A 19,795-nucleotide genomic window follows, 5' to 3' on the forward strand; every position below is an offset into this window, starting at 1 on the left:
TCGTTTCAGTTCTCTCTCTTGAGCCCTTCCCCGCTGAGCAGCATCCCTGGCAGCTGGCACTGCAGGCACAGGAAGGAAATGCCCTTGTGGGATGCAGGCAGGCTGAAGGACCTGCTGTTCCCGGCCAGATGGATGGAGGCTTGACAGCAGAGCTGGGCAGATGTGAAGGGTTTGGCAGGGGATGTAAATACTGCACTTGAAAACATTCACCATCTCATTTCCCACAGTGGGACTTACCGGCGCAGCTGTTTGCTACAGGGGGAAAAAAAAAGAAGCTAAAAAACCCCATCAGGGCTTGTTATCATCACTGCTCCAAAAGGATTATGGCCTCGCACATTTGTTAACAGCCCTGATTTCTAAGAGCTGCAAGAGCCATGCCAGACTGTGGTCTGCCCCTGCTGAGCGGTGGCAGGGAAAGGCAGGAAAGCTTTCCTTTTCTTGTGCAGCATCCTCGGGAATGAGCCAGCCAGAACCCTGCCGGGGGAGCACAGCTCCTGCTCTCCTCATGCCCCTCAGGGGAGCTCTGATTTGGGGTTTTTGAACACTTCTGATTTGGGGTTTTTGAGTAAAAGTCCTGCTCTTACCCCCTGCCTGGAGCTGGCTCTGGAACCAGGCACTTCAAACTTGTCTGTGGCGGAAAACTTTTCTAGCAAACCCAGTTTTGGTTGGAAAAGTTTCAACATTGAATCAGTGTGGCTGGTGATGGGTGCAGAGAGCAGAGGATGTTTAGGTGGGAAAGCCTGCACGCTGCAGCCCCAGGGGATGGCTTCAGTATTGCTGGGGGAGAGGAAATAGAAATACCTTAATAAAGAGCCTGAAGAAGGAACGGGACAGAAAAGGGTTAAAGAAGAGCAGAAAGGCAGGAGTTAACACAAAAATAAGCAAATCAGGGAAGGGTTACACAAGAAGAGGCAAAGGGCAGGAGGATGGGGAGGAACTTGCCTCATGTTTCAGGCGTCCCCGCTGGGGCTGCGCGTGCTGGTTTCAGGCATCGCCTGCAAACCCCCATCCTGTGAGTAATCCTCCCCCATGTGAGCGGATTGCAGTGACTGCAGTGGGACCACATGGATGAGAGAGGGGGAAGAAAGAGGAGAAAAAGGGGGAAAAAAAAAGCCTTTGTGATGAGTAAGATTTACAGAATCAGGCTCTTGGAGGACAGGCTGCAGAGCACAGAGTACTCTTTGGACACCACATAAATAAACAGCGATGCTGCTGCTTCCTTCCCTCATGAGGTAATGCTTCGGCACAGCTTGTCCAAAGCTGCCGTGGTTATTTTTACAGACGTATCTGTCTGAGGTTGTCTACTCTCTCCTCAGGCTGGGCTCCTGCAAGGGGTCTGCAGCACAGATGTTGGCCACATCCCCGTGGGCACGTGTGATGTGGCTAAAAGCAGACAAGTGGCAGAGGAGCTGGGAATCACTGGCCCTTGGTCCAGAACCTCACCAAGAGAACCCCCTGCTCAAAGGCTGCTGTCCTCCAACACGCCGTATGCTAAACCCTCTCGGGGTGGAGGGATGTGCTTTCTGACACTGGTCCCCTGCTCTTCACTGCAGCACAGGACTCTGCGAGCCTGGGACAAGTGTTCTGGGCAGCGCCACTCCGGCCCCTTCAGTGCCTGACCCCATTTTGACTTCTCCATCTTCCAGAAAACTCTCTGAAGCAGCAGCAGCTCAGCCCTCCTGGCATGGGGAGGCAGGAGGGGGTCTAAGCAGTGTCTGCAGATGCACACTTGTGGTCTCTATCCTGGAGGAACTGAACTAGTGCCAGCAATTAGGAACAATTAAAGGCAATTTGCAGTTCCCTGGCCAGTGCAAACACTTGCAGCCAGCAATTACAGGCTCTTCCTTCTCCTTCCTCGGCCATGGGCTGCTGGTGGTTACTGCTGATTTTTCCAGTACAGTTCAAATTCCTTTGCGTTGTAACCCCAAACTAAGGAAAGACCTGCCCCAGAGTCGCAAAGGTGGTACAAACACCCCTTTGGCATCCTCACTGCCTTTCTGATAGACACCTTTAGATTCACAAAACATGTTTATATGCCTGGACTTCCTGGGTGCAAGTGTTTGTTCGTTACTCACCGCGATGCAGAGTATCAGCAGTCCCCTGCACTAAGCAGAGCAGAGACAGTGAGGCAGAGCTGAGAAAAACCTCACTGACGACCAAAGGAGAGTGCCTGGGCCATCCTTAGAGATAATATAGGGGATATCAGCTGATTTGTCCTCTGTATCCTCATGCTTTGCTTAAACGGATCACCCCATAGAGGACAATGCAATGGTGCAGGGAGTGAGATGTGAGAGGAACAAACAGGAATGATGCTGCAAGAAAATGGTGCATCTTTCATCTGGTAGTTCACACAGAATCAGGGGGAAGGGAAACAACTGTCATGATTTAGTTCTTTCATAAAACCTTTAAGAAAAAATCTGTGATGAGTGCCTGTGGCAGAGATGACCAGGAATTACTGGTGGAAAATGAAGTTATTTCCTGCTTAAAAACCTGGCTGTGGAGCAGAAAACAAGGAATGGGAATATATAGTGAGGCTTTAACGGGGAGGGAGGGCAGTGGTGGGGGTGCCTCTGTCCAGAAAATGTGATTTTTCTTATATAATAGCCATGACCTGGAAAGAAGGGAGTTAACATCATTTCTAGGTTATCATCTTCAGCTTGGCTCATCCAAATGTGAGGAGACCATGTAGGTCTGCAAGACTGACACAAAGTGGCCGAATGGGTGAGAGGATAGCAGAAAAAAAACAGTGTGCAGAAGGATGCATAATTGGAAGGAGGAAACAGGATGGCTTATGCATGCTGAAGGCCCAATTAACTACAACCACTCCAGGAAAAGATCTAGGAGTCAATGAAACATCTGGCTGATTGCAACAGAGCTCAGAAGAGCAACAAGATGGTAGGTTGTATTATGAAAAGGGTAGAGAGTAACACTGAATGTAATATCATGACACTATAGAAATCAATAGTACGTCCTCAGCTGGGAAACCGGAGTAAAAGGCGCAGAGAGGCACCCATCTGAGGGCGATGGAAAAGATTAGGAAGGCCTTGCCAAGAGACGATGGAGGGATGCCAAGTAATGCACAGTGCCGAGAAGGTCAGACAGGTGCTCCTCTTCACTGGTCCTTAAAACACAGGAACAAAGGGACATTCAATGCATTTAAAAGGCAACCTTTTTCAATGATAAAAGGAAATGCTTCTTTGCACTGCACGTAATTAACTCGTAGAACTCATGCTACGAGACACCATGGCAAAGGCCCAACAGGATTAGATAGGCCTATGAATGAGAACATCTGTAGTTACATTAGCTGGGATTAATATATATACAGATATAAGCACTCCAAGCCAGCTACTAACGGCCTGCAGTTAGGAAGAGGTTTCCCCTGGGGGCATGCTATTGCAAAACTGTCTGTCGTGGAGTTTAATAACTCTGTCTGAAGCTTCTAAGACAAGCCACTATTACATGCACAAATCTGCTGAGGCAGGCCGTCGTCCGCTCGAGCAGAGGCAATGGTGCATTTCTGTTGCCTCAGCTGAGATTTGGCTGGTTTGGGACTAAAAAATGCCTGAAAGCAAGTCTTAGGACCATGCATGGATGGATGCGAAATGCCCTGGTGTGTCTGTGCCACTGAAGGTTGACAGCATGACAAAAACGCAAATATTTTTCCACCCCTGAGTTTTGGTCAGAGGTATTCCTGGCTGCTCATCTGCCCCCACACACGTGTGCTGAAAGGTAAACAGTGGGCTAAATCTCCGGGCTTAGCGCTCTTCAAGCATGACCTTTTTGGAGAAGGCACCTGAAAGGATCTGCATTTTTGGAGAATTAGCATCTTCCTGTTTTGGGGAAGATGCTTCCTTGGGCAGTCTTCAGAATGATGAAAAATCCATTTGAACAACAGAAAACCACTTGATATCACGGGGTGTCCAGATTCCAGTATCTGCAATGATAACTCCAGGGCTTCCAGATTTAAAAGCCCAAAGCATGATTGCTTTATGCTGTGCCATGCATGAAGCAGTAAAACAGCAATGCATTAAACGAGAAAAAACCCCTTAATTTGCAGTAGTCATGGGTGAAGGTTCCTGTTCTGAGAAGGAACCTCCTTCAGGAAATCACAGTCAGTTTCAAGTATGAAAATAAGTACCCTATAGCCAATGTGCCTTAGGTACGTGTTTATATTTAACCATGCTTTTAAATGCTTTTCCAAAATCAAGGCCAAATTGCCTCCCTTTTGATTGCTTTCCTTCTTTCGTCCAAGGACTCCAACTGGTGCAAAAAAATGTGGTACAGAAGCTTTCTGCTGGAAAAAAGAAAGCATCAAAATCAAGCTTCTGGTGTGGATGCTTTGATTCAGCAAAATGTCAAAACAACTGAACTGAAGTTTTCCTGTCACTTCAATGGCACAGCCCACGTAACCATGATGCAGTAAATATATTTCACTTAGTCTTGTGGTTTAGTATTTAGAGGTATGGTTCAGACATTACTACTTAAGCAAGCTTTTATGTAGTTGTAGAATTATTTTCTCCTTCTTCACTGTCTTTAGTAACCTGGATACTTTAAATCCAGGTTCCAGTGAGCACATCAGCCTGGGGAATGCAAGGTGTGTGGAACTTCTGGGGTGAGTTCAATTGTCCTCCTGTAACTGCAATCCATGTCTAAGGTGACCCCAGGCTTAAAGATGCCCCAAAGACTGGACCAGGGCAGGGTTTCTTTAGCAGATTTTGTTTGGCCCCTCTCTTTGGAGAAACAATTCAAAACAAGAGGTGCTCCTTCCTTTGGAGACCTACCCTGGTTATCTGTCTGTGGGTGAGAAGGGTTATGGTCTGATATCTGTGCACCTGAGTGGTGCAGAGAGGTTTATGCTGCCTCTGGGGATAGGATCCTGCAGGGATGGGCAAGACCATATTCAACAACAGAGCTACCCACCACAGGTGGCACATCCCACAAATCGCACAGGTCTATGTCTTGGGGAAGAGAAACGGTAGTATTCGGTGTGTACCCACCCAGCCTGGCCCCAGCTAGTTTGCTAACCAGAAGGAAAGGTTGAAATGTCTCTGTGTTAACTCTGAATACTAATAATGGCTTACAGTATTAGTTGTTAACTGCTTTGCAATGAGATCGTCAGCTTGTCTGTGATATTGTGAACTGTATTTAGTTCTCCAGGGGATCATGTTCACGCACAATGTCCCTCGGCACATTCTCTTGGAGATTTAAAGGTTTCTTTGCCAGCAGAAAATGAATTCCCCCTTTTATCAGGCAAAGCCAAATAATCTCTTGGTGTTTCACAGTGTCCCTCCTCCTGCGCCGCTTCTCAGGGCTCTCCCATTTCTTCCTCCTGAACTGGCACTCAGGGAAGCCAAGGGCTTTGGCGCCCTGTAGTTTGGGCCAAATTTCACAGATTAGACCTTGCCTTTGTCTTCTCCGTAACAAGTGACAGACGGGGCCCACAATGCCTCCAGTGAGCAAGAGTCGTTGCTAATCTGGAGAGGGCTTTGAACCACAATAAATCCACTTTTTGGGCAGGCGCACTATGGGCAGGCATTAGTGATACAGACTCAGACAATTATGACAGTGCTTTCCAAAAGGCTTGAATATTCTCTTGTTGAGAAAGTACTAAAGTTTCTCCTGTCGTCTCAGAGCTCCACCTTTCAGGTGATTGCAGGAGAAGCTGGTGGGGATGCTGAGACACCCAGGGTGAAGTACTGGAGCTTCCTTCTCCCTGCTTTGCTGGTAGGACTTTGGCTTTTGTCGTGGAGGATGTCATTGCTTTTATTTTTCCATCAAAAAATGTCAAAACCCCCAGGGCAGCTCTGCCCAATCAGAGAGGAGCTTAGTGAGGCACATTTCCTGGGCATGGTGCTCTTGTGGCTCTAAAGCAAACTAAGGCTCAACTTGCCCTCATGGAAGACACTGCATGAGAAAGAGTGGGTTGGAAAATACTCTTGTTGAGGGGGTGGGGAAAGGCAAACGTTTTCTCCTCCTGATGCATTTTTAGGCTGGCTTCTGAGGAATGAGGTCCCTGTGGGCATATTGTACCACTGATATTTCAATCAAATCTGTCAGCAGAGAAAAAGTCTCAGAGATAATGAGGTTGCCACAAGCCTCACAAAATGAGACCACTGGGTAGATGTGAGAGAGAAGGTCTAGAAAAAGCTCAGCAGGGGGCATCCCTCCAGTGTGCACTGCCCTTAGACACTAGAGCATCCACAGTGGAGAAAGGCACCAGCAACACTCCACGTGCCCATGAAAGATTGCAGTGTGGGCTCCTGGGGCACTGGATTGTGATGGTCTGGGAAGTGTGCATTTAACTGGAAAAGATCCCTTTTTCTATCAGAAAAAATCCTTTTCTGTTTCTGGAGGCTTAAAATCAGAAGAAGGCATGTGGATGAGCAGGACTGAACTTTGGCTTAATGTTCAGGAGAGAGCCTGGAGAACTTTTAACTGTCAAGAACTGATCTGAGACAGGAAATTATCTCAACAGATTGAAAACATTTAGGGGAAGGCAAATGATTCCTTTTCCCTCCTCTGTCTTGGAGATATGTGAAAGTTTGGCTGCGCAAATGAATTTAGCAACTTTTGTTCTTAGTCTGAGACTTGTGATGGCGAACTGCACTGTATCTGTTTGTTGTTTGGGGTTTTTTTAATAGAGTGCAAATTCTCCTCTGCTGTGTCGCACCCTGACACTTCTGAGAAACCACTGTCCAAACCTGCCCCTCAGGATTGCTTATGGAATGTTTCTGCTGAAAAACCAGACTCAAACCACAGTTTTGAAGGTGGTCAGCCCCAGATTTAGCCAGTAAGTCTTCTCTAAGTCACCATCATTGCAAGGACAATGCAGAGCTCCTGTCACGGAATCAACACTGTCTACATTTTCCTAATGAGCTGGATCATCCACATGTCTAACCTGGGTTTGGGACTCAGATATGAGCTCCATCTCCCCTCTAAAGGTGCTGGGGGGAAAGTTCCCAGGCTGCAATGGAGAGCTCAAGGTCCTTCAGAAGGTCTCAGGCTGAACCTCCTTGATCACATCTCGGGCTCCTGAAGTCAGCAGAGCATCTCTTCCTAACCTCTCCACACAGTGCTGGCAGTTTCTGCCACGGCTTTTACCCTTTCTGCATGCTTTCTCAGCCTGTCCATTTGAAGGCTGTTCCTCCGTCACTCGCTAAAGGTGATGAAGGTTTCCCACTGCAGTGGAGATGCATTTCTAAACTAGATCTCCCAGTGTTGTCCTTCTCCTGAGAGGTGAGGCTTTGAGTCTTGCAAATGAGTATTCATTTGCACGGAAGAAGTGACTGGTGGGTGTCTTTGAGGAAGAGCACGTGCAGGAGTGACACACGTGGGGCATCGCTGGAGCCCTGGGTGCATCTCTCATGAGAGTAGGTGCTCCTGGCTGCCCTGGGAGTGCCAAGCAGACACATCAGAGCTGTGCTCCGGGGTTTGTGCTGCAGGTCATAAAATCCCAGGCTGCTTTGGCCTGGAAGGGAGCTTAAAGCTCATCCAGCTCCAACCCCTGCCACGGGCAGGACCCCTTCCACTGGAGCAGCTTGCTCCAAGCCCCTGTGTCCAACCTGGCCTTGAGCACTGCCAGGGATGGGGCAGCCACAGCTTCTCTGGGCACCCTGTGCCAGCGCCTCAGCACCCTCACAGGGAAGAGCTTCTGCCTAAGAGCTCAGCTCAGTCTCCCCTTGGGCAGGTTCAAGCCATTCCCCTTGGCCTGTCCCTACAGGCCCTTGTCCCAAGCCCCTCTCCAGGTTTCCTGCAGCCCCTTTAGGCACTGGAGCCACTCTCAGGTCTCCCTTTCAGGAGCGTTCTCTTCTGCAGGCTGAACCAGCTCAGCTCTCTCAGCCTGGCTCCAGAGCAGAGGTCAAGCCGCTTCCTGGTGAGACGCTGTCTCATTTACAACCAGATGCCTTCCCAGCCCCCTTGAAGGTTTCTCAGAAGCTGCTTCCTCAGCTCCCCTTCCCTCGTTCAAATTTGCCTTTCAGTGCAAGTTCATCTCTCCTGGTTTGGCGCTGCCCAAAGGACGCTCCTCTGGCAGAGGGAGCTTTGCTGAGAAGGGCTCTGGAAGTGCCTAAGTGGCTTTTCGGGGGAGAATGGGGTGCCCTTGCCAAGCAGCACCCCCTGCCCCAGCGCTGCTGCAGGGCTGGGGTCACAGCATCTGCCCACTGCCCCGAGGGTCTGCGCTCCCAGGGGAGTCAAAGCATGCAGCAGAACGTGCCTGGGTAGGAGCAGCGTGTGGAATGATTGACTCTGCTGGAGCCTGGAGGCAGCTGCAGCTGGAGCAGACTTTTGGCATGGAGGTGATTTTGCTCTGATCTTATCACCGGGCACAGGCAAACCTCTCTCCACAGCAATGTCCCTTGGTGCTCCGCCAGTCCCCAGGGCAGGGTCACCGCACCAGCCCTCTGCGCTTCCTTTGAGCATCCAGGCTTCAATCCCAGACTGCCTGAATATATTCCACTGAAACACATTGTCTGTTTAAACGCTGTTGTACTGTGGGAGGTGGCCCTGATTTGTAAAACCAGAGCGAGGAGGAAATCAATGGTAAGTTTCTGGGAGGACCGGACATCAGGATGTTAGCCTTGTCCCAGTTAATTTGCACCAAAATAGAGACCAGCCCCAATGGTGGATCACTTCCAGCGGCAGATACACAGAGGAGCAGAAAATCTGACTGCTTCAGCTCACCAGTGGCTACAAACATGAAGTTGGAACGTGATATTTGTGGTCCCTAAATGTGCTCCCCAGTGCATGGCATCATCCGTGTGTGCTGCGTGGAGGTTGGTGGAGCTTTCCTGGGCTGGAGGAAAGGACTGCACATGGCTCTGACTTTTGGTTGGCTCCTCACTGATGGCTCACATAGATCAGACTTAAATAGAAAGCCCTTGGAACAGGAAGGCACGTGTGCAAGGAAGAGCATGATGAAGGCTGGCACGTGGAGCCTCATCTGGACTGAAACTGTTAGAAAGTGTCTCAGTAGCTGGGTTTGCCACAGGAACATTCCACTGCTGCAACACCGCAAATTCTTCCCACTCCAGCTCGTGCAGAAGTGGCTGCTTAATTTGATGTTGCTGCTCATATGTCATTCAAATGATGGATTTTTAAATGCTGGCACGGGCAGGTATGTCTTGTGCTGAGCAAAAGTCTTCAGTAAAAAAAACCCAAACAAGCCCTTTTCCATGTTTTCACACTACAAACTCTAAACAGTTCAAGAGTTTCTGTAATGATCATGTCCCTTCTTTGCTTTGGGACTTTTCCAGCCCAAGTGGGTGAACAGTGCAGCTCTGCCCTAGGTCCTGGAGGTGCCATGGAGGTGGTGGCACTTGGTGGCAGTGGCACTCAAGCCTCTTGTGCTGCTTGAGGACACTTCCACCAGCAACTTGTGTGCATGGGACAGTGTAAAGCTGCGGTTCTAGAAACTTTCTTCAGCCAGTTTGTGTGCCCGGGGGTTGCTGATGACAAGTTTCAGGTGTAGAAACCATAAATCAGCGCTCAGAACTTGTAATAATGTCAATACAAAGAATTATGGGGCCTTAGGGAAGGGGGTAACTAAGACATAGCCACTAACAAATGCGATATGGAAATACAGCTAGAAAGCTGTTCTCACAGCAATGGAAGAGCCATGTCCTGTGGAGAAAAGAAAGTCTGTGTCTGACAGGTCAATGCCTTCAAAGTCTAAACTTTCTTCAGAGGTGACCAAGCCTTGACACAAGAACTGGATACAAGCCCAGCCAGCATTATGAGTTGGCTCATCTCTCATCTAAACAGTGGCTTTGTCTGATCTTCAAGAGGAAGAAAAGAAGAGGAAGGGAAGGAAGTTTGATAATTAAGGACAACTCCCTGGGGTGAATTAATAGAAAGTATTACCTTATGAAACCACAAACAAGCTGGAATAGAGATGGGCACCAAAATGATGTTGCTTTGGGGAGAGGACATCTCTTTTACGATGCACTTTATCTCCTCCTAAGGTGGACACCAAGGGTAGATCTCCTGCAATGATGCCCAGCAGTGATTGAGTCCCTGCAGTGACAGGAGGGAGCCTGTGGAGCTGGTACTTGTTGCAGACAAAGAAAGACTGAGGTCAGGAGTCCTACCAGGAGCCACCACTGGTGGCCCTGCTGGCCCAGGGGTTTCAGCCAGGCCACCCTATGTCTTTGGGATGTAAGGTGACCTACCTATCAGCTAGCTGTGGACTGGGGACTGTGGTGGCAGGGAACATCTCTGAGGCTGGAGGGATGCTGACCACAACTGAAACCTGCAGAGGTACTTCACGGACAGGCTCATCTTCCTGTTATATATTGGGACATGGCCCATGCGACACCAGCAGTGGGATACCAGTATGCTGGTGGCAGTGAGCCCGTCCTCAGACTCTGCTGTCTAATGCGGGTTTTACCCCGGCTGCCTCCTGCACCCCAACTTCTCAGCGGGGCTCCAGGCAGCGGGAAGAAATCACATCTCCCCTGGCTTCAGCCTCGTGGAAATGAGCTCTCTGCTCTAAGCTGGTCACGCAGCTCCCTCTATAGTCAGTGGAGAGAGACAGGGGACTCGTCCCACTGTCCCTGTCACCAGGGCTCTGCTCTGCTCTCCTCTCCAGGCAGCACAAGCAGCCAAAGGGGTTCAGCTACAGCAGTTCCACCCATCACCTTCCAGATGCCTGAAGAAAACCTGCATCTGCACCCTTGAAATCAAGGGCCGGAGCCTGAACTCGTGGAGACAGCACTCAACTGTCTCTGCTTGAACCCAAACTGTCTCAAAAAGCAAATGTCAAATCTTAATCCTTTCTGGGATATGACAAACGGGCAGGTAGGCTGGGAGTGCTTTTCATTTTTCTTTGCACAAACCATTAAATAATTCTCCAACACTGATGGAAAGGTGCCAGGCTCAGCACCAGGGAGACACGAGACCCCATTCTCTACCAAAACACTGAGCACTAACAAATGTGACCTCTCCAGGTGCCAAATCCTGCCCCTCCACAAGGCGTTTGCTCTGGCAGCCTCAGCACAAGTGAATTCATAACATATATCATTTGTCATCTTTTCATCAAAAAGTGTGTAAATCCTTTTCCCCAAGTGCAGAGCTGTTTCACAGCCAGGCTATAAAATCCTGCAGAGTCTCTGTTCCAATAGAATGACATTAGTGCCAATAATCTGGCAAATATCAGGGTGAATTTAATCAAAAGAACTAACACTGGGGCCCTGATTCCCAGCGGCCCATGACACAGTGGAGTGGACAGGGGTTTGCAGGACTCGGATGTGGAATTTCACTCACAACATCATTTGGAGCAGAGGGAAAGAAGAAGGAATGGAAAGCGGGGCTTCAGCATTCTGGGAACTCTTCACACTCCCAGAAAAATCAGTGAGAAAAGAGGAATTAACCCTTGTTATGAGTTTTAGAAGGTGAACATGCAAAGTTTCATCTAGTTGGGGTTTGGATTTGATGGCTCTGCCAGAGGAGAGGGCATCCTGTTGGGATGAGCCAACCCGTGCCCCTCGGTGGAGGAGCGGCACCACTATTGGAGTCTTCCAGCCTCAGCATCCCCGTCCGGGGCCATGCAGAGATCAGTTGTGCGGTCTGACCACAAAACCCCTGAGCCCTTGCTTGAGTAACTGGTGTCCCTGGGCTTGTCTGACCACCCACCCGCAGCAGGCACAGTCCTCCCTCAGCTCCCAGTTCCAGCCTGGCAGGCACTGGCGCATTCCCAGCGTTGCCACTTCATGCAATATCTCCGCTCCATCTGTCATCAATTCCTTTGCATGTGGTTTGCAGACTCCATGCCCTGCTCTGCCTGCTGCCGGCTCTGCAACAGGGCATCGCTGGGGACTGTCAACGGTTTATCAGGCTTGCAAGGAAATAAATGGAACAGGGGAGGAACATGGCACGGCCCCAGTGCTTATAACCATCAGGGTGACAGTAATCCATGAATCCTTCACCTGTGCTGCTGAGACAACCCTTGATCATAAAAACAATCTTTTAATTAAAAATTATTATACTTTTGGCCATTCGAAAAGCACCCAGCCCTCTGCTGGGGCAGGAGGACCCTGCCCAGCTCCCATTTCTGCTCCCCCTTTGCTGCCTGAGCCTCACACCGTGCCCTGTGACACACACACAATTCTGTGGCATTTTCTTTTTCTCCAAGTTAAAGAAAAAAGAAAAAGGTTGACCTTGTGCAAACATTTCTACTATTTTTGCACAAATAACAAACCCAACTGTTGGAAATAATGTGAGTCATGCCTCTGTGATTTTCTGATGTTAGATGCTTTATGAATTGAGGTACATAACCCAGTGCATAGGATGGGATGAGCAATAGGAAGCACAGATGAGAGGAAAGTCAGTTCAGCTGGATGTGTCTGTTAGACTGAATTAATACCAAAATCTCTTTGGCAGTTCTTTCATGGACCATTTGCAATGAGCTCACCCGAGCTTGTGCATGCTTGCCGGTGGGGTAAGCATGCTGCATGCTTCCTTGGCAGCTCCTGACCGGCTCATGAGGCACCAGGGCTCTACGAGATGCATTTGTTTAAATGTGTTATGTGTGGGACATGAACGGAGCAATGCGATGGTTGAAAGAATCAAGTCTTACAGAGAAAACACAGTCTGCTGGGTGAGATGAGACATGAGGCAACTGTGAGGGAGATGGCAGATGCTGCAGGATGGTTAATTCCTTAATTCTAAACACATTTGGTCAAGATGAGACTCTGGGAGAGGTTTGCCCGTCAGCAGATGGCTCGGTGAGATGATGAATTAATACTGTTATCAATGGGGAAATGGTGAGGTCGTTACATGGCAGGGTTTGGGTTTAAAAATGTTTTTTAGAAATGCCTTTAAAAACAACTTCTGAAAGATTGTTTCCAACAGTCATTTCAGAACAGCCCCTGAATCCGGGAAGCAAAACAGGGAACATGAAATCCCCTGTGTCAGAGCAGAGCTCAGGAAAAAGAAGTTTCAAAGGAATGCCTTTGCTGCAGGAAACTTCATTTCGCTTGCTTTTGTATAGGACGATGGATTACACCAACAATAAACCATTCCAGCTACTGTGAAATTGTGCTAATAGGCTGTGGGTCGGGGAGCTGCTCATGCATCAGCATATTTATTACATACCTTTGTATCTGTTAGCTCCAATAGCCACATTTTTGTTAGAAACCATGGGGGGCTGGAGAGCTATTTAAATTTGGCGGTCTCAGATTTCAAGAGCAGGAGGCAGGAGATGGAAAAAGGACAATTGCAAAGAGCATTTAATGGAGTGAATGACCCAGCAACTGGGAAATTCGTCCTTCCAGCAGTGCCGAGTGCCTCCGGAAGGCCAGCGCACACCTTCCTGCATGCTTGTCTGGGGAAATCAAGGCACAACATGGCTCTGAGGTCTCCCACCCACAGGTACCACCTGCACCCGGCTGTGGGTTTTGGGTGCAACCACTGTGCTACCAGCCAGGGAACAGCAAGGATAAATGGGCAGGAGATGGGGAGCGGGATGCCTGGCTGGAGAGGAGAGCTGGAAAAAGCAGGAGCAAGGAAGGTCCTAGGAAATGCTGAAGTCAATGATACAGAGATGGGTATGTGTGGTCATCACTGCCAACACAGGGCAGGGACTGCCTTTCCCAGGGTGGAAAAGCTGGGGATGGACAGGAGATGAGATCTGCCCTACCCTCCAGTTGAGCATCCCCTCCCTGGACTGTGCCCCTGTGCAGATCGCTACTGATGCACAGTGATCTGGTGGCTAGGATAAAGCACTTATCTCCCACATATCCCACCAGATCCCCAGGAGCTCCCATGCTGAAGAGGCAGCCAGGATAAACCATAGCCCTGGGAAGAAGTGAGCTGTGCTTGTGGAGGGCAGGGAATTCCCACCACCCCCCCAAAACCCTTTCTGGGGAGCAGGAAGGTCAATGAGAATCAAGCTCTGGTCATCAGCAAGTGCCAGTGTGAGCATGCCGCTGCCCGGGGGGATGGATGCCCGCCTGCAGCACTGCCCGGCCCGCTCCAGGGAAGCCTTCACAATCTCCCTTTGTTTGCCTCAACCTAATGCACTGTTCCTTCAGCTGCAGCCCGGCCGGGAAAGCACAGACGTGAACGTTATTAGAACACAAATCCACTCGGGAGTGGCTGGCAGCTTGCTCCAGAGTGGAGTCCGGACGGGATATGGGTGTTGGGGATGGCCTGGGAAGTGGCTCTGCCCAAAAGGGCAGCTCCCGTCCTCCAGAGCCATGGATGGGGTTCACATCCAACCAGCCCTTGTTGGCTGGAGATGGAGCTGTCAGGAGCCTCCATACAGGGCAGGTTGAAAAGGGCTCACTGAGATAGTCTTTATAAGGCGAAAAGGGCGAAGTTGGGCCATCTAAAGCTGTGATTTCTTTTTCTGCTTTGGCACAGAGTGTATTTGTTCTCAGGAGAAAAAAACTCAACCCAAAATAAAACAAAAAATACCCCAAAGCTAAATGAAAACATGAAGAAGTGTTCTCATTAAAAAATTGGGAATGCTGAAGACCCAAAGCTTTCCAGGCCAAAATACCCAGTTCAGGCCAAAAAGCTTTCCACTTCTCACTGAAACGAGTCTTTAGAGAGAAAAGAGATGAAGCTTTCTGCAGGAAGCCCCAGCATCTTCTAACCTGGTTTTTGAATGCTTGCTTGATTCTTTTTGCTGTGTCTCAGGTTCAGGATTTAAATCTCTTCCAGCAGACATCCGAGAGTCAAAAGAGTTCACTTGAAGAATTTGCTCATTGCTCTCCAGCCCCAAGGCCCGCTCGCCCTGATGGCCATGGCAGGAGACGAGGAAGCATCAAAAATCTCCATTTGTGGAGCTCAAAGTGAAATTGATTCCTGTTTTCCTGTTCTCACCTTTCCCCCATTCACTGTGGGATGTTGTGTGTGTGGGTTAAGTGCTGCCTGTCCCCGAGCAGCACTGAGGTGAGAGCAGAGGATGGGAGTAGGAGATGGGCTGATTTACAGGCACTACATCTAACCCCGTACCTGGGAATTTAGCAACTCTGCCCTTACACGGGTGATGACCAAGTTATCTGTGGGTATTGGAGTGGATGTAGCACAAGTTTTAAATGATAAAACCTGAAACAATTTGAAGTCATCCTTAGCAGTGAGGACTCCTAGCATACACCAGGGAGAGGTGATGGCAAGGAACATGGTGGCGAGAAAAGTCCTTTCAGGGGATTGGTTTGAGGGAGGGAGGAACAGGAGGAGTTTGGCGAGAGCGGGAGCTGTGGAAGCAGGAGCAGCAGGAAGTGGCTGAAGATGAAGGAGCTGCGTGGTCCCAGCCAACCCACCCCCAGCCCAGTACCTTTGCAGGCCTTGCGGTGGGAGATGGGCTTGCTGAGGTCCCGGTAGAAGCCCTCCTTGCAGTAGTGGCAGTGCCGCCCAGCAGTGTTGTGGCGGCAGTTGAGGCACACGCCGCCGCTCTTGCGCCCGGACAGCTTGTAGAGCTCCATGTTGAAGCGGCACCGCCGGGCGTGCAGGTTGCAGTTGCAGGCTGAGAGAGGCAAAGAGAGGAGACCATGAGCATCTGCACCGGCCATGGAAGTGCCAACCCCAGGAGAGCCCATGTGCATGGGGCTAGGCACCCTCAGTGTCCTACCAGGATGTCAAAGGATGGGGTGCACTGGTGGCACCTCTGGCTATGGGAAGCCAACTGCTAACCCACATCCCTCCTTGGCCAGTTTTGTGTGGTGAGTCCAGCTTTTTGGAGGGGAAGCTGGGGTTGCTGAGACCTTGTTTGATCGCTGTGACTTGCAACAAATACACCTTTTTTGCCTCTCCCCATTCTTACTGTGGATTAAAAGCTGTGTGCAGGCAGAGCTGTGAGGGCAGGGAGCCCACCCGTGATTAAGAAATAGTGCACAAGCCCTCAGCTGATCCTCCAGCTTTGTGGCAAGTGCTTTGTCACATGCAACCACTGCTCATCTCCCTTCTCATCTGCTCTTGCACATTGGTGCTTCATAGAATCATAGACACATGGAATGGTTTGTGTTGGAATGGACCTTAAAGCTCATCCAGTTCCAATACCCTGCCATGGGCAGGGACACCTTCCACTAGAGCAGCTTGCTCCAACCTGGCCTTGAACACTTCCATCATTCTACTGTTGGTACAATCCCCTCCAGACAGCTGTGAACCCACCTCGTCCCAGATGTTCCCAGTATTCCCACTCTCACGATTCCTGACACGTGTGTGTCTCAACCCCAAATTTAATTTCAAGCCCTTCCTAGGTAAGTTCTTCCCTGTCTTTCCTTCCCGTGCTTGGTACACATAGCACAGGCTTCTGTTACACATGTACATCCCTGAACAGGCCAATAAAGCCTCATCTCTGGCTCTACATCTCTCACCCCACCAGTGGGACAGGGCCGGCCTGACGCCCAGGTTGTCAAACACCAAAAAGTCCCCCTCTGCTTTGATTGCATGTGCTGTGACTGAACCTGCCTGGAGAGTCCCCACCATATGCAACCTAACGTCAACACAAGGACTGTTTTAACAGGGGGCCGGACAGGACTTCAAAAGCTCGACCCCTCGCCTGCCTCTCCCCAGAGCTGTCACTGGAGCATCAAGAGGTGGAGGCTGGGGCTCTCTGCTTTGCTGAGAATTTTATAGCTTGTTTTCTTTTCCCTTTGCTTTTATTTGCTCTTCACCCCTGAACAATGCATCCGTGCAATGCCAACCCACAGCTGGGCCTCTTCGGCTCAGCACGGAGGTGTCACGGCTCTGGGCTTGTCACCTTCCTTTAGAGTACAGACATCTTAATCCCTCATTCCTTCCTGTTTACCTTATGGTGCTTACCCAAGACAAAGACATGTTATATTTGCTTAATTATCAAATTTCAGACCAGAAGATTACAGTGCAGTTCCGGATTATTTATCAGGAACAATCCCCAGCTAACTCACAACATGAAAGCAAAAGGGAGAGCAAAATCCTCTGGGCACGTCCGACCAGCAGGATGGAGGCTGTTCCTTCCGTGCTTTGCTACCTGAATTCCTCTGGTTAACACAGTGAGGCCCAACTCATGTCCCCACCAAATGCTGGCAGAGCAGGAGAAGCAGCCACCAACGTGCTAATGGTGAGAAGAGAGGCCTGGGAGCAGTTTGCCTGCCGTGAGAAAGTGAGGTTCCTGACAGTGAGCAGGGTCAGGACTTTGCCTGTGGTTTGCCTCGCCTTAGATGAGCCCACCAGCCCGTGGGTGCGTTTGGCATCTCTAGAACAGGAGGGAACCATCAAGGAGACCAGAGACACAGCTCCTGCATGCAGAGGGAATTACTGCAGTTTAGACCCAGACACATTTGCTGATGCTGTGAATGCACTTAAATACCCTGTTTGCAGCTAAAAGCAGTGCAGGAGCATGCACAAGGTGCTTTCTGCAATCCCCTTGTAGGTTCTTCCCCTTCCATCTCACTCTCAGGAAAAGCACTTTGTGCTTTGCCAGGAGTGCTCAGCTATGCTCTCCTTTTCTCACGGCATGCCAAGGAGCCCCTGTCACCACGATGGCTGCACCACAGACAGCATTGTACAGAACATCGAAGTATAGAATCCCAGACTGGTTTGGGCTGAAGGCACCTTAAATCTCATCCAGCTCCAGCCCCTGCCACAGGCAGGGACCCCTTCCACTGGAGCAGCTTGCTCCAAGCCCCTGTGTCCAACCTGGCCTTGAGCACTGCCAGGGATGGGGCTGCCACAGCTTCTCTGGGCACCCTGTGCCAGCGCCTCAGCACCCTCACAGGGAAGAGCTTCTGCCTAAGAGCTCAGCTCAGTCTCCCCTCGGGCAGATTAATGGGGGATTGGAGGTGATTCTTGCCCTGCAGAACACATGAGCTGAGCTTTTGTAAAGGAGGTGGCATTTTTGAAGTCCCAATACTTGTTTTACAGAAAGGCCTCAGGGCTGAGTGATGGTTCCCTACAGAGCCTTCCCTCAGGCATGGACCAGCTGAGAGGTGCATCAGGCCTGCAGCATGAAGGATGTCCTCTTGGATGCAGCTAACCACCAAGGCAACACCTGTATCAATGGCTCTGCCTCAGGGCTCAGCTCATGCAGAGGAAAGGAAGATTGAAGTCCCTCAGCCTGAGGGTCTGTCATCCCTGCTGTAGCCTGTGACCACATCTCCATCATTCAAAACCTCAAGGCTCACTAGCAGCTCTGCCTTTGGTGCTGCAAACCACAGCATTTAGTCCCTGTTGGCCAACATGAGAAGGCATTTCTCCAGGGGGTGGCATGGCCTCACAGAAGACCTCTTTCTTCCTTAAATCTGGTAGAAATGCATGTTTTCCAAAGAGCATGAAAGCTCACTTCCTCCTAAAGCTCCTTTTTTAGGAGCGCTGGATTTGATACTTGAGTGTTTTGCAAGACTGCATTGGCAAATCCCTTTTTAACATTCAAAGCTGAGCCCACCCGAAGAGTGAGTGAAAATCTTCACATTTCCCTGGGCTGCTTGATAAGCAGAAATGCTTTTGCAAAGCCAGGAAAGCCAAACTCCTGGGGTTTTCTCAAGATCCTTGCAAATATTTCCACTGGTCCCACCAGGCCAAAGCTGTGCAGGAATGTGGAGGAGTAAGTGGAGTGTGCAGAGCTGCCTGCAGCCCTGTCCTGGGATCTATTTTGCATTGATCTTCCAGGGATGGGAAAATCCAGTGCCTGGAGGAGGGAAGAAGCCGAACCTCACAAGAAGCTGCACATTGCTCCCCAAACCAGCTGTCCCTGTCCTCATCCAGAGAAGAGGACCTCATTTGTGTAGACTCAGGAGCAAGTGAGTGAGCTGGGAGGAGGTGTAGGCTGGTAGAGCCCCTCTCCATAGCCATCATCCCTGCATTTGGCCTCCCTGTGAGCTCCCCACAAGCACCCCGAGCAGCCAGGCAGTGATGGCCACTTCTCCACTGTGGCTGCTCAGGTTTGTTTGGCTCTGTTATCTTAGCCTTGGCTCTGTCCCCTCCTTCCAGATGCACTCCCAGGGCTCTGAGGACATCCACTGGGCAACAACTGCCTCCTAACCCCATCACATGGTGCGTTTCTGTCATTCACCCCCTCCTAATCCACCTGTTTGTGCAGACAGAAGGTGACAAACCAGATAAAAGAGAGTGGCTTTAGTTGAAATCACTGTCTCCTGGGCTCACCCTGAACGCCTGGGTGCCGAGTGGCCAGTGCTGTTCACTGCTGGCTACCAGCCAGGGCTAGCTGGCAGCTCAGTCTGTATGTAGCCTGATGTGTTTGCAGATGCCCAGTGGGAGAGGCTTGGTCCAACAGAAGGAAAATAGACATCCTATTTTTTCCTCACAATAGGACATAGGAATAAAAGAAATAGGGCAATGAATTTAATGTCCCATCTCGGCGTCAGAAAGTCCTTGCTGGGGACGATGCTGGTACACGTCATGATGGGATCCATCATGCTGGTCCTGCCCCCTCAGAGGAAACCAGCAGTGGGGGCCCAAAGATGCTTATGAGGACAATGCCCAGTCACACCACTGTTGCCCGGAGCTGGCCGTTAGGACCGGCAGGAACCCATCAGCAGATCGTGATGCTTATGGATCCCAGCTCCAGATCTGCATGTGGTGCTGGTGCCGCGGGCAGGGTGTGCGGCTCTCCCAGCCACGTTTCCCTGGACAGAGTTGCTCAGGAAATGCGGCTCCCGCCCACCCTCTGCCTTGCCCAGTGGTTAATCCCCTGCTGTGCTAAAGCATTTTGCCTCCTTCCTAACATGAATTTGCCTGGCTTTAATTTCCAGCCATTGCTTCTTGGTTTGAATTTCTCTGCCACAGTAAGTGGCTCTTTAGCAACCCATCTTTTCTTTCTATGAACGCCTGTGCCAGCTGCAATAAAAATCACCTC

General features: G+C 50.1%; 1 protein-coding gene across 1 annotated transcript in view; it reads right to left on the minus strand.

Moving 5' to 3' along the window:
- Positions 1-19,795, minus strand: part of NTN1 (netrin 1) — a 100,575-nt gene that overhangs the window by 33,007 nt on the left and 47,773 nt on the right. Inside the window, exon 2 of the mRNA XM_065693877.1 lies at positions 15,278-15,466. Coding sequence (XP_065549949.1) covers positions 15,278-15,466 — 189 coding nt within the window. The remainder of the gene's footprint in view (positions 1-15,277; positions 15,467-19,795) is intronic.

The sequence above is a fragment of the Lathamus discolor genome, chromosome 13 (genome assembly GCF_037157495.1).
Source record: "Lathamus discolor isolate bLatDis1 chromosome 13, bLatDis1.hap1, whole genome shotgun sequence".
NCBI lineage: Eukaryota > Metazoa > Chordata > Aves > Psittaciformes > Psittacidae > Lathamus > Lathamus discolor.